The sequence below is a fragment of the Pan paniscus genome, chromosome 20 (assembly GCF_029289425.2).
Source record: "Pan paniscus chromosome 20, NHGRI_mPanPan1-v2.0_pri, whole genome shotgun sequence".
Classification (NCBI taxonomy): Eukaryota; Metazoa; Chordata; class Mammalia; order Primates; family Hominidae; genus Pan; species Pan paniscus.
The window spans coordinates 58,430,129-58,445,535 of NC_073269.2; the positions used below are offsets into that span (position 1 = coordinate 58,430,129).

Sequence of the window (15,407 nt, forward strand, 5' to 3'; positions counted from 1 at the left end):
TCACTTTCTGTTATTAATGGCAGAAATTATTTTGATATATGTTATGGTCCCATTAACATATATCAAAAAAGCTTCTGAGAAAAAGCAGGGATTCTTAAGGAAAATCTATACATATATAGTGCTTTTTAAATGATTTTGTCTTTTAATTGCTAGGAAAGAATTATGGGAGGCTGAGGCGGGTGGATCACCTGAGGTCAGGAGTTCGAGACCAGCCTGGCTGACATGGCGAAACCCCGTCTCTACTAAAAATACAAAAATTAGCCAGGTGGGGTAACGCATGCCTATAATCCCAGCTACTACTTGGGAGGCTGAGGTGGGAGAATTGTTTGAACTTGGGAGGTGGAGGTTGCAGTGGGCCAAGATCACGCCACTGCACTCCAGCCTGGGTGACAGAGCAAGACTCTGTCTCAAAAAACAAACAAAAACCATTAAAAGTCAAGTTACAAAAGAAAAGAGTAATAATAAATATCTCTATATTTGATTATTTATTGACCTTTAATGGTGAACTTTCTATTTTCATTGAGGTTAAAGATACTAGAGACATTTTATTTTATATTGAAGGAGTCCCTTTAGCATTTGTTGTTGGGTGAGTCTAGAATACTAATGCACTCCCTCAGCTCTTCATTTTCTAAGAACATCTAAATTTCTTATTTTTGCAGGTGAATGTTAACTAAATATAGTATTCTTGGTGGATATTTTTGCTTTTTTTAAAAAAGTATTTTCAACATTTCCTCTCACTGCCTTCTAGCCTGCAAAGTTTCTGTTGAAAAATACACATAATTTTATACAGTTTCCCTTTATGTGACAAGTCTTTTTTGTTGCTGCTATCAAGACTGTTTCTTTGTCTCTGACTTTTGATAATTTCTGTATAGTATGTCTCTGAATGTCCTTGGGTTCGTTTTAGTTAGCATTTTAGTTTAGTTAGTTGACCCAGCTTCTTGAATTTGTATATTTATTTCTTTCCTTAGATTGGGGATGTTTGAACATTATTTCTACAATGGTGATTTCGAATCCTCTGTCTTCCTGTGAATCTCCAATAGTTTGTATATTGTTCCACCTGATAGTATCTCAAAAATGTACTAGGGTTGGTTCTCTTCATCATTTTTTCTTTTTGCTCTTTGGAGCTGATTCTTTTGAATAACATATCTTTCAATTTGCTCATTGTTTTCTGTTCCTTTTGCAGTCTGCTGTTGAATCCCTTAGTGAAATATTACTTCAGTTATCATATTTAAGCTCCAGAATTTCTGTTCTTTTGGTTTTAGTAGTTTCTCCTGTGATTGGTATTCTTTTTCTTTTCATGTAATGTTTGCCTGATTTTATTTAGTTATCTGTCTCTGTTATCTTTTTTAGCTCATTAAGCATCTTAAGGCAGTTGCTTTAAATACTTGTCAAGTAATTCAGAGGGCTGCCTATTTTTAGGCTTGTTTTGTGGAGATTGATTGATTGATCATAATTTTAGTCATATTTCCCTGTCCTTTTGTAGGCCTCGTAATTTTTGGTTTAGGTTTGGTAAAGCAACCACTTCTCCCAGTTATTTTGTGTAAGAGTTGTGCAGGAGGATACCTTTACTAATTAGCCTGCTATAAAGGGTATAGGAACAGCCACTCCTTTTCTGGGGATGTGTTTTTTTCTGGCATGTGCAAGTACTATTACTAATGACTATACAGCTGCTCTAAAAGTTCTGATTTTCCTTAAGAGGCTCATCCCTGCTTTTTCTCAAAAGCTTTCAATTTCTGTTGTATTTCTCTGCTCATAATCTCTCTCAAACTCACCCATAATCCACCTGACTCCTGCAGGTTCCCCACTGCTCCAGTGCATCCTTCCGTCCCTTTTGTTTTCTGCACTGCCAGCATGATACACACAGTATGCTGATATTCCTTTCCATGTCTGAGTCAGGTGAGGCAGAATCTAGTCTCTCTGTCAGACACTGAACATGCCATTGTCATGGGATGAAGTTCCACTTTTTTCTTTCTTTTTTAGAGAGCAGCTCTAAATTGGGAAGCAATGCCAGAAACAAGTCTCTTAAAAATCAACTTGGATTAACCTTTCAGTTACATCTGAGTGAACTGCAGCTATTTCAAGCTGAAAGGAATATTTCTGGATGTAAACATGTCGAAAAACCTATCAACAACAATTCCTTAGTTTCACCACTTCAAAAAATTTATTCTAGTGTCAAATCCCACATTTTAAATAAATACAGAAATGATTTTGATGATTCTCCATTTCTCCCACAAGAACAAAAAGCACAAATAAGGGAAAAACCTTGTGAATGTAATGAGCATGGCAAAGCCTTTAGAGTGTCTTCAAGCCTTGCTAACCATCAAGTAATCCACACTGCAGATAACCCTTACAAATGTAATGAATGTGACAAGGTCTTCAGTAACAGTTCAAACCTTGTACAACATCAAAGAATTCATACTGGAGAGAAGCCTTACAAGTGTCATGAATGTGGCAAGCTCTTCAATCGAATTTCACTCCTTGCACGACATCAGAGAATCCATACTGGAGAGAAACCTTACAAATGTCATGAGTGTGGCAAAGTCTTCACTCAAAATTCTCACCTTGCAAATCATCACAGAATCCACACTGGAGAGAAACCTTACAAATGTAATGAGTGTGGCAAGGTCTTCAATAGAAATGCACACCTTGCACGACATCAGAAAATTCATAGTGGAGAGAAACCTTACAAATGTAAGGAATGTGGCAAAGCATTTTCAGGGGGTTCAGGCCTTACTGCTCATCTTGTAATTCACACTGGAGAGAAACTTTACAAATGTAATAAATGTGGCAAGGTCTTCAATCGAAATGCACACCTTACCAGACATCAAAGAATCCATACTGGAGAGAAACCTTATGAATGTAAAGAATGTGGCAAGGTCTTCAGGCACAAGTTTTGTCTAACCAATCATCATAGAATGCACACGGGAGAGCAACCTTACAAATGTAATCAATGTGGCAAAGTCTTCAGTTACAATTCACACCTTGCACAACATCAGAGAATACATACTGGAGAGAAACCTTACAAATGCAGTGACTGTGGCAAGGTATTTAGTCGACTTCCGTGCCTTACACGACATCAAAGAGTTCACACTGGAGAGAAACCTTACAAATGTAATGAATGTGGCAAAGCATTTAGAGACTGTTCAGGCCTTACTGCCCATCTACTAATTCACACTGGAGCGAAACCTTACAAATGTAAAGAATGTGCCAAGGTCTTCAGGCATAGATTATCCCTAAGCAATCATCAGAGATTTCATACTGGAGAGAAACCTTACAGATGTAATGAATGTGGCAAGGACTTCACTCGAAATTCAAACCTTGCAAATCATCACAGAATCCATACTGGAGAGAAACCTTACAAATGCAGTGAATGTGACAAAGTCTTTAGTCACAATTCACACCTTGCACGACATAGGCAAATTCATACTGGAGAGAAGCCTTACAAATGCAATGAATGTGGCAAGGTCTTCAGCCACAAGTTATACCTAAAAAAACATGAGAGAATTCATACTGGGGAGAAACCGTACAGATGTCATGAATGTGGTAAGGACTTCATTCGAAATTCAAACCTGGCAAATCATCACAGAATCCATACTGGAGAGAAACCGTACAGATGAAATGTGTGTGGTAAGATCTTTAGTAATAATTCACACCTTGCACAGCATGAGAGAATTCATTCATGAGAGAGTTCTTACAAACTGAGTATGGCAAACTCTTCATGCTAAGTTCTAGCATTAATCAACATCAGAGATTCCATACTAAAAAGAAATCATAGCAATGTATGTGAATCAGGTCTCTTGAGGCCTGCCAAATGACTAGATATCAAAACATACATCTTGGATGAAACCATACAGATGGATTATGTATGCTGAGGCTATTATTCAAGGACCATTACTATGGAACATGATAAGATTTACACAAGCGATAATTCAGTCTCTAGTTCTCCAATATTTATGATACTGCATGCTGCAGAAAAGTCACAGCTCCAAATACGTTGAATCTCATGATGTGATGCATGTCAAAGGTCCAAGGGCATGTGGAAATGGTCAGTTATATTTAGGCAATTAAAAAACCTAATTATATGGGGTTTTTTGAAAAGGCTACTTTACATTTTATGACTTTCATCCTCAACTCTGAAATCACTTCATGTGACTTCTTTACAGACCTTTCACTGTGGTCTCTTGAAAAGAATCAGTAGGATGCTGGGCGCGGTGGCTCCCGCCTGTAATCCCAGTACTTTTGGGAGGCCGAGGCGGGCGGATCACGAGGTTAGGAGATCAAGACCATCCTGGCTAACACGGTGAAACCCCATCTCTACTAAAAATACAAAAAATTAGCCAGGCATGGTGGCAGCTGCCTGTAGTCCCAGCTACTCGGGAGGCTGAGGCAGGAGAATGGTGTGAACCTGGGAGGTGGAGCTTGCAGTGAGCTATCACGCCACTGCACTCCAGCCTGGGGGACAGAGTGAGACTCCGTCTTAAAAAAAAAAAACAAAAAAACAAAAAGAAGCAGTATGATGACAGGGATGACTTCATTAGCTGAGAATCATTTCTATCAGTTTCCCGAGGAAGAAGAACAGTGCGTTTTCTTATTATTGTCTGATTTAGAGAGCATGGAGGTGGGGAGGAATCATATAAAATGATGATGGCAATCATCATACTGTTGCTGAGCACTTTTTTCCTGACAGAATGGCACAGTGCTTCTGTGCTCTACCAACTAGCCATGAAATAGAGCATATCTATAGAAATCATGCAAGGGAGATGGTGGGCACTTGGACTGCATAGCAATCACTGTTTAGGCAAGAATGATTAAAAAGTAGTCATTTTTGGCTGGGCGCGGTGGCTCACACCTGTAATCCCAGCACTTTGGGAGGCAAGGTGGGTGGATCACTTGAGGTCAGGAGTTTGAGACCAGCCTGGTCAATATCTCCAAACCCCATCCCTACTAAAAATACAAAAATTAGCTGAGCGTGGTGGTAGATGCTTGTAATCCCAGCTACTCGGGAGGCTGAGGCAGGCGAATCGCTTGAACCCGGGAGGCAGAGGTTGCAGTGAGCCAAGATCGCACCATTGCACTCCTGCCTGGGTGACGAGCAAAACTCTGTCTCAAAAAAAAAAAAAATACATAGTGGTCATTTTTCAAATGGAAGAGAGAACAGTTGATTAGAGAATTTAAACTACCAGTATGCCATGTTCTTGAGTAGCATTTACATTTAACTGTTGGCATAATTTCCAACTGTTTGATTTAGAATGTACATAGTTCTCATGCTTTAATTAAAATTTTCCTAAGTATGAATGAATCACATCATTTCTACCAATTGTTTTAGTCCCCCCTTAGAAGAATATACTGCACAGTAATGCAACATTAATAGTAAATACTCTGCAGTTTGGTTTTGTCTTCACACTGAGTTATGTAGCAGTGATATGTGTCTAATCACTCTAACTTTAGTGTAAAATAGGCATTTTAAAAAAATGCACCATTAAGGTTGACGCATCCAGAACAATTTTGTGTGTGTGTGAAATCAACATATGCACACACTTGTGGTGCATATCCTTGGGTAAGTATAATTTACACTAATCATACTTAATACTTGAGTTATTCTTTCTGTGCCACTTCAGCCTACACCCTCAAAAGTCCATGAAACATTCACTGTTCATTATATTTCTACGTGCCTATTGTGTGCCAAGGAAGACTCATGGCATGCACCTTAATTTTTATGAAGCAAAAATACAAATATATGACAAATACTATTTTTTTTTTTTTTTTTGAGACAGTGTCTTGCTCTGTCACCCAGGCTGGAGTGCAGTGGCACGATCTCGGCTCACTGCAACCTCCGCCTCCCGGGTTCAAGCAATTCTCCTGCTTCAGCTTCCCTAGTAGCTGGGACTACAGGCGCACGCTGCCACGCCCAGCTAATTTTTTGTATTTTATTAGAGACGGGGTTTCACCATGTTGCCCAGGCTGTTCTCGAACTCCTGAACTCAGGCAATCTGCCTGCCTCGGCCTCCCAAAGTGCTAGGATTACAGGCGCGAGCCACTGCGCCTGGCGACAAATACTATTAAATGAAAGAAAGTATGTTAATAAGAGTGAAAATACTGTACCACAATGTCTTTTTTTTCCTAGTAGTGCATGTCTTTTTTTTTTTTCCTAGTAGTGCTCAGTGACGTAAGTGGAAAATATTAATGTTCATAAATTTTCTTTTTTTTTTTTTTGAGACAGTCTCACTCTGTCGCCCAGGCTGGAGTGCAGTGGCACGATCTCGGCTCACTGCAACCTCCACCACCCAGGTTGAAGCAATTCTTCTGCTTCAGCCTCCCAAGTAACTGTGACTACAGGCGCGCACCACCACGCCCGGCTAATTTTTGTATTTTTAGTAGAGACAGGGTTTCACCATATTGGCTAGGCTGGTCTCAAACTCCTGACCTCATGATCCACCCGCCTTGGACTCCCACAGTGCGGGGATTACAGGTGTGAGCCACTGCGCCTGGCCCACAAATTTTAAGAATGGTCACACAGAATGGGAATTTGTTTTGCTTTTGTAGATTAACTAGAAACTTCATATACTTCCCCTTATAACATTTTTGGCAATTTGAACTTTTTTTTTTTTTTTTTTTGAGGCAGAGTCTCACTCTGTCACCACGCTGGAGTGCAGTGGTGCAATCTCAGCTCATGGCAACCTCTGCCTCCTGGGTTCAAACGGCTGCCTCAGCCTCATGAGTACCTGGGACTACAAGCCTGCACCACCATGCCCAGCTAATTTTTGTATTTTTAATAGAGACGGGGTTTCACCATGTTGGCTGGGATGGTCTTGATCTCTTGACCTCGTGATCCACCTGCCTCAGCATCCCAAAGTACTGAGATTACAGGTGTGAGCCACCATGCTTGACCAATAATTTGAACTTTTGACTGCTGTACTGGAATTTGTTTGAAGTCCACCTGAAGTTTGTGTTAGATATTGAGAATGATGATGCCATACACTGGTATGGTCTGCAAATGTTTACTACATAAACATTTACATGAGGCTTTCTAGGGAAAGCAGGATGGACTTCCCCAGCTGGTCCAAATTGGAGAAGAGGGATAGGTGAGCAGCCTGGGATGTTGTATTAGTCTGTTCTCATGCTGCTAATACAGACATACCCGAGACTAGGTAATTTATAAAGAAAAAGAAGTTTAATGGACTCACAGTTCCACAGGGCTAGAGAGACCTCACAATCATGGCAGAAGGTGAAGGAGGAGCAAATGCATGTCTTACATGGTGGCAGGCAAGAGAGAGCCCGTGCAGGGAAACTGCCCTTTATAAAACCATAAGGTCTCATGAGATTTATTCACTATCATGAGAACAGCACAGGAAAATCCCACCCCCATGATTCAGTTACCTCCCACCGGGTCCCTCCCACATGTGGGGATCATGGGAGCTGCAATTCAAGATGAGATTTGGTGGGGACACAGCCAAACCATATCATTTTGCCCCTGGTCCCTCCCAAATCTCATGTCCTCACATTTCAAAACCAATCATGCCTCCCCAACAGTCCCCTAAAGTCTTAACTTATTTCAGCATTAACTCAAAAGTCCACAGTCCAAAGTTTCATCTGAGACAAGCAAGTCTCTTCTGTTTATAAGCCAGTAAAATAAAAAGCAAGTTAAGTTATTTCCTAGGTACAATGGAGGCACAGGTATTGGGTAAATAATGCCCGTTCCAAATGGGAGAAATTGGCCAAAACAGGTCACAGGCCCCATGCCAGTCTGAAATCCAGCAGGGCAGTCAAATCTTAAAGCTCCAAAATGATCTCTTTTGACTCCGTGTCTCACATCCAGGTCACACTTATGCAAGAGGTTGGTTCCAATGGTCTTGCAGGGAACCCATCTCTGCCCCTGTGACTTTGCAGGGTACAGCTCCTCTCCTGGCTGCTTTCACAGGCTGGTGTTGTGTCTGCTACTTTTCCAGGCACATGGTGCAAGCTGTCGGTGAATCTACCATTCTGGGGTCTATAGGAGGGTGGCCCTTTTCTCACAGCTGCACTAGGCGAGTAGTGAGTAGTCTGTGTGGGGGCTCCAACCCCACATTTTACTTCTGCACTGCTCTAGCAGAGGTTCTCCATGAGGGCTCCGCCCCTGCAGCTCACCTCTGCTCCAGTTCCAATAAAGTTCCTCATCTCCATCTGAGACCACCTTCAGCCTGGACTTTTTGGTCAGAACCATTCAACAACCATTTTCTACGAAGCTCCAAACTTTCCCACATCTTCCTGTCTTCTTTTGAGCCCTTCAAACTGTTCCAGCCTTTGCCTGTTACCCAGTTCCAAATTTGCTTCCACATTTTGAGGTATCCTTATAGCAGCACCCCACTCTATACCATTACCAATTTACTGTATTAGTCTGTTCTCACGCTGCTAATAAAGAAATACCCGAGACTGGGTAATTTATGAAGACAGAGGTTTAATGGACCCAGTTCCATGGGGTCGTGTCGCCCGTGCTTCTGCCACAGGGCCATATAGACAGCTCTTATCGCGGAGTTTTCCTGCCTCAAGTCCTTCAGTGTCCCCTGCACTGGCCCGCACCTTTTTTAAAGTCCTCACCGCAAGGTTGATTCCCGCCCTGGGCGCTTCCCATCCGCTCCGCTCCCTCGTCGGCTCCTGGAGCGCAGCGATGCAGCCCCAGTCCCAGGGAGGCCGTGAACTCTTCCTGGTCCTGGGATCCTGCAGACCCTGCCCCTCTCCTGACTTTCTCCTGCCTTTTTCCTCCTTGATCGGGGGCCCTTCTGCTCCCCAGGCCTCCCCTTCTCCTGATATCGAGTGTGGGGACGTGACTTCTATCTCAGGACGTTAAGGTTTCTCTTGTCCCAAATTCCATCCCACAGAAAATGTGCTCTTGAGGTGGGGATCTGACTGCAGTCCCCTCCCTATGAATGTGTGGAGGAGAGGAAATAGAAAAATGGTGAAATGGGAAAGAAGAATGAAGGAGACCCATAAACAGACGGCAGCTGGGTGCAATGGCTCACGCCTGTAATTCCAGCACTTTGGGAGGCTGAGGCGGGCAGATCACCTGAGGTCAGGAGTTTGAGACCAGCCTGACCAACATGGAGAAACCCTGTCTCTAAAAAATACAAAATTAGCCAAGCATGGTGGCGAATGCCTGTAATCCCAGCTACTCTGGAGACTGAGGCAGGAGAATCGCTTTTACCCGGGAGGCGGAGGTTGCGGTGAGCCAAGATCGCACCATTGCACTCCAGCCTGGGCGACGAGCAAAACTCCATCTCAAAAAACAAAAAACAAAACAAAACAGATGGCAAAGTAGATGGTGGATGAGGGATTTGCAGAGACAGTGCATGAAGATGCTGAGAAAGGAGCAGGGGGAGAAAAGCAACTAGAGAAATTTAGAGAAAAACTGGGTTTCTAGAGAGATAAAGTTCAGCAAGATAGGGAGAGGAGCAGAAAAGGGGAGGCTCCTCAGATGGAGAGTTGGGGAGAGAAGGAGGGATTTGGAGCCAGGGCAGACAGAGCAGCATGGTGCTGGGAGAGCAAGAGGGGCAGCCGGTGACAAGGAGAGCACAGGGAGAACCACAGCCTGGGGAGAACTGGGATCTGGGGATGCCAGAGGGGACAGGTGGATATAGCAGGGAAGAGGGGATTTAACAGGGGAAGCTAGGGGGCAGCAGAGACGGGGGGAAGAAAGAGGCAGAACTATATGAAAATTGGAGACAAATATTGGGCAGAAAGAAGAATAAGAGGTGAAAGAAGTGAGAAAGGAGCAGAACAAGTGGAAGAGAAGGAATAGAGGGAAGAGCAGGAGAAGGAAGAAGGGCTTGAAATGAGGAGAATCCTAGGGGAAAAATAAAGAGAAAAAAAAGCTAGGAAAAGAAGGTGAGAATGAGAGGTAGGTAGAGAAACACACAGTAATGAGGAAAGAGGGGGACACTCAGTCCAGATGAATGATGAATTGATTGGATATTATGATTAATTTCTCTATAATAAACATCACATTTGTTTAAAATATACAGATGAAGATGAGAATTGGAAAACTGTCTATAAGGCATGTGCATTTCATAATTCTTGGTATCAGAGGTTAGCTTCCATTTGCTGTCCTTATTCTGCCAGACGGCAGTGACTTGACTCATTCAGGTGTGGGTCACTATCTTCACTTCTGGGATGGGGTAGGGTGTGGGTGAGTGTATAAGATAGGAGGAAAAACCAAAGTGTTTTTTCTACTCTCACAATCAACACAATAGTGAATGCTCAACACAGAATGCCTCATCTCCGGTCATCAAAATGTGTGGGGATTACTTCCCACCAACAAGCTATTTTTCATCAGATAAAAACTGGGTGTTCTCTAATTGAACTCAATTTGACACCATTTATAGGGAGTTAGCATTAGATCTCACAGGAGGCTGAGGGCTCAGTTGCACAAAACTGCCCCCAGAATTTGCTATTGCTAGAGTGATTTACACAACTTGAAGAAACAATTTACTGAGGTGTACCATTTGTTATAAAGGATGTTACACAGGACACAGATCAACAGCCAGATGGAAGAGCATTCCTAATAAATTAATGGAAACAGAAGTATGTTTTGGAAACCATAGACTGACTTTCTTTCTCTTTCTCTCCTTCCTTCCTCCCTTTCTCTCTCTCTCTCTTTCCTTTCACTTTGACGGAGCCTCGCTCTGTCACCCAGGCTAGAGTGCAGTGGTGCTATCTCAGCTCATTGCAACCGCCACCTCCCGGGTTCAAGTGATTCTCCTGCCTCAGACTCCCAGGTAGCTGGGATTACAGGCGTCCGCCACCAAACCTGGCTAATTTTTATATTTTTAGTAGAGACAGCATATTGCCACGTTGGCCAGGCTGGTCTCGAACTCCTGACCTCAAGTGATCTGCCTGCCTTGGCATCCCAAAGTGCTGGGATTACAGGCCTGGGCCACTGCACCCAGCCCAGGGCTTGAGTTTTAAAGGTGCCACAGTACACCTTGGTTCTCTTTTTTTATAAACAGGAATCTGTCTTCCTGACCTGAGTATTATCTCTATGTGGGAGCAAAGGAGAGAGCCCTGGACTCTGGAGAGTGAAGGGAAAATAGCAAAAAATCCAGATGGGAGGGAATGGATCAAAGGTGTGAACACAGGTAAGAGCTCAGATGGGCAGAGTGGAAGCTGTATATATATATATATATATATATATATATTTTTTTTTTTTTTTTTTGAGAGACAGGGTCTTGCTCTGTTAGCCAGGTTGGAGTGCAGTGGCAATCATAGCTCACTGCAGCCTGGAACTCCTGGGCTCAAGTCATCCTCCTTCCTCTGCCTCCCAAACTGGTGGGATTACAGGTGTGAGCCACTGCACCCTGCAAAGCCACACTAATAAATAGTGTTTGGGAAACTCTGCAACTGGGAGAATTCTGTGGAAAACCAATAGTATAAATCCTGTTAGTTTTTTTTTTCTTTTCTTTTCTGAGACAGAGTCTCACTCTGTTGCCCAGGCTGGAGTACAGTGGCGCAATCTCGGCTCACTGCAACCTCTGCCTCCCAGGTTTAAGCTAGTCTCCTGCCTCAGCCTCCTGAGTAGCTGGGATTACTGGTGCCTGCCACCATCCTTGGCTAATTTCTGTATTTTTAGTAGAGAGAGGGTTTCACCAAGTTGGCCAGGCTGGTCTCGAACTGCTGTCCTCATTTGATCTGCCCGCCTCAGCCTCCCAAAGGGCTGGGATTACAGGTGTGAGCCACCATGCCTGGCCTAAATCCTGTTAGTTTTGAATGGAAATTTTCTTTCTTTTTTTTTTTTTTCTGGGACAGGTTCTTGCTTCGAGACAATGACAAGTACAAACTAGGTTTACTATAAATATGAGAAAGGGAAAAAATACTTTTATTGTATTAGAAGACTTGAAATCACATGAAATGATACCAATCTTTTGTTGTTGTTGGTCAGATGTTTTAGCTATTTTAGGTGTTTGGGTTTTTTGTCTTTCTACATAACTGCTAACCTTGTTAGTATCTGCAGAATGCCTTAATTGGAAAGGTATTAACCCTATGTGTCAGATTTGTGTAATTCATATTGTTTTACATGGAGTCTTCCAATAAATGTATATGGTATATGTCTCTATTTGCTGTCTTTGATTTCTTTTATCGGCATTTGGTAGTTGTAACATAACAGTTCTATGAATGTTTTGTTTCACATGTATTTCTTTGACCCCCCACTTTTTTTTTTTTTTTTTTTTTGAGACAGAGTCTCGCTCTGTTGCCCAGGCTGGAGTGCAGTGGCGCGATCTCAGCTCACTGCAAGCTCCGCCTCCTGAGTTCATGCCATTCTCCTGCCTCGGCCTCCCCAGTAGCTGGGACTACAGGCACCCGCCACCACACCTGGCTAATTTTTTTGTATTTTCTTAGTAGAGATGGGGTTTCACCGTGTTAGCCAGGATGGTCTCGATCTCCTGACCTCGTAGTCCACCTGCCTTGGCCTCCCAAAGTGCTGGGATTACAGGCGTAAGCCACTGCACCCGGCCTCTTTGACCTTTTTCTTAATGGAGCAATCATACATAGTACTTTATTTTTAATATCAGGTTTCATGTGTAAATTGCTAGTGTATAGAAATACACAAGATGATTATTATTATTGAGACAGGGCCTTACTCTGTCATCCTGGCTGGAGTGCAGTGGGGCAATCTCAGCTACTGCAACCTGTGCCCTGCAGGCTTAAGTCATCCTACCTCAGCTTCCCCAGTAGCTGGCACTGCAGGCATGTGCCACCATGGCCTGTTACATTTTTGTGTTTTGTAGAGATGGGGTTTCACCATGTTACCCAGCCTGGTCTCAAACTCCTGAGCTTGAGTGATCTGCCTGCCTTGGCCTCCCAAAGTGCTGGGATTACAGGCACGAGCCACCATGCCTGGCTGATGAAATATACGATATTTTTGTAGGTTGACCTTGTACTTTGCTACCTTTACATTTTTCTTGTTCTAGAGATTTTTGTAGATTTTTTTGGAATTTTCTACATAAAATCATTTCATCAGTTTCCTATTGCTATACACAGTGATTGGCTTAAAACAAGAAAAATGTATTCTTTTATAATTCTGTAAGTCACATATCTAATGTGGGTCCATAGTTCTGTGATTCTTCATGAATCTCCAGGGGAGAATTTGTTTCCTTACCCTTTGTAAGTTCCAGAGGCCACTTATATCCTTTGACTCATGGTCCACTTCCTCCATCTTTAAAGGTGAGAAAAAAATCTCTTTATCCCTCTATTTTCAACACATCACCACTGTCTCTGTCCCTTCGCATCCACCTGCACCCTTCTGATATTGAACCGTGTGATTCTATCACTTTGACCATATAATCCAGGATAATGTCTATCTAAAGATCCTTAACTAGACCACATTTGCAAACTCCCTTTTGACATATCCAGTAACACAGGTTATAGGGATGCAGCTACCTTCCTTTGGGAAAGGTATTAGCCTGCACAACCAACATATTTTCTGTTGGTACACTATTTTTTTTGTCCTGTCCTCAGGCCACCCTCCTTCCTCAGCCTCCCAAAGCACTGTGATTACAGGCCTCAGACACCACACCCAGCCTGTCACTTTTATTTCTTTTTCCTTTATTTCACTGGCTGGAACCTTTCATATTGTGTGGAATAGTAGTGATAAGAGGGGACATTCTTGCCCTCATCCCAACCTCTAGGGGAAACTATGCTTTCACCAGTTTGTATGATGATTCTGATTCTGTAAGGATTGGTAGGTGATCTTGAGTTGAGGAAGTTTCCCATGATACTGCTTTCCACACTGACCGCAGTATTTCAGATTCCCACAAAATGTACGAAAATAGTTTCTCCACATCCTTGCTTGTGAAGCAGGTTCACTGCACACGGGTTGCCAATGTGTCTGAGTTGAGTGAGAGATAATCTCACGGACACACAGTAAGTTACATGAAGTGAATTTGTTACATACAGATCGGCAGACGCCTGGGATTCATGCATTCTGCTCCCCAAGGCTCAGGAAAACCACCCAGTGCAGATGCAGTCTCTCTGTATGTGTTCAACTTGCATCACAGCTGCGGGAGGCTGGAAGGCGGCCCATCCTGGGTTTCATGCTCCAGGGATGCATGGCACGTTGGCCTAAAGCAACAAAGGGGATCCTGTTCTGGGGATCTGGAACACATCCTGTCCTTTTCTCACCGGTCCCTTCCTCTCAGGATGTTGTTTTTCCAGCACATTCTATATTCATTCTTGGGAACTACAAGTGAGAAGTCAGATGCAACTGGGCCAATTCAACCCCACTTGAATGCTGTCCTGCAGTCTCTCCGCCAATCCAGATATCCCTTTTATTTTTATATTTTTTGAGACGGAGTCTCGCTCTGTCTCCCAGGCTGGAGTGCAGTGGCGCAATCTTGGCTTACTGCACCTCCACCTCCCAGATTCAAGCAATTCTTGTGTCTCAGCCTCTCGAGTAGCTGGGACTACAGGTGTGTGCCACCATGCCTGGTTAAATTTTTTTTTTTTTTTGGTATTTTTAGTAGAGACTTCGTTTCACCATGTTAGCCAGGCTGGTCTCTAATTCCCAACCTCAGGTGATCTGCCCTCCTCGGCCTCCCAAAGTGTTGGGATTACAGGCGTGAGCCACCATGCCTGGCCCAGATATCCCCTTTAATAAAGCTAGTCCATTTATATGTGCACTGACCTCCCTGGATCTGGAGGTAGAGGCTGGTCTCAGGAGATTGAAGTAATACCTCGACTGGCGGAATCTCAGGGCAACATCATTGAGGTACAGCCAGTTGCATTTCACTAGGCTCAAGAGGATTGCTGCCTCAAGCAGGATAACCAGGCCTGCCTGGAGCAGTGCCATAGTCCAGGATCCCAGTGACCTAGGTGAGAAGTTGGTACTCAGATCAAAGAAAAGTTCTTCAGGTGACCTCACTGTCTGCAGCCAATGGGCCTGCTTGTGGGCCTTATGTATTTGTGTTTCAAAAATAACCTGAGGGCTTGATGTGGGGGTCCTTATCTCCCATGCAAGGTGACTCATGCCTATCTATAATCCGAGCACTTTGGTAGGAGCAGATGGGAAGACTGCTTGAGGCTAGAAGCTGGAGACCAGCCTGGGCAACAAAACCAGACTACATCTCTATTAAAAACAAAGCAACAAACTAGAAAATGAGCACAGTGGAGAGGCACAGGCCTTTACTCACAGCTACTCGGCAGGCTGAGACAGGAGGTCACCTGCCCAGGACCCCAGGAAGTCAAGGTTGCAGTGAGCTATGATTGCGCCACTGCATTTCAGCCTCGGTGGCAGAGACCCTGTCTTAAAATTTTAAAAAGTATTAAAAAACTAAGTTGGACCGGGCGTGGTGGCTACTCTGGAGGCTGGGGCAAGAGAATCACTTGAACCCAGGAGGCGGAGGTTACAGTGAGCTGAGTGCCTGCCACTGTACTCCCGCCTG

General features: G+C 43.5%; 1 protein-coding gene across 5 annotated transcripts in view; it reads left to right on the forward strand.

Annotated features, from left to right (window-relative positions):
• LOC129392938 (zinc finger protein 610) overlaps positions 1 to 12,082 on the forward strand; it is a 57,705-nt gene extending 45,623 nt beyond the window's left edge. For 4 of the 5 annotated variants that reach the window (XM_063600574.1, XM_063600576.1, XM_055103823.2 and 1 more), the window contains one exon: positions 1,981 to 12,082. In XM_063600574.1, the coding sequence (XP_063456644.1) occupies positions 1,981 to 3,617 (1,637 nt within the window). In that variant the 3' untranslated portion in view covers positions 3,618 to 12,082. The remainder of the gene's footprint in view (positions 1 to 1,980) is intronic. The other variant, XM_063600575.1, reaches the window with a different exon arrangement.
• The last annotated feature ends 3,325 nt before the right edge of the window (positions 12,083 to 15,407 follow it).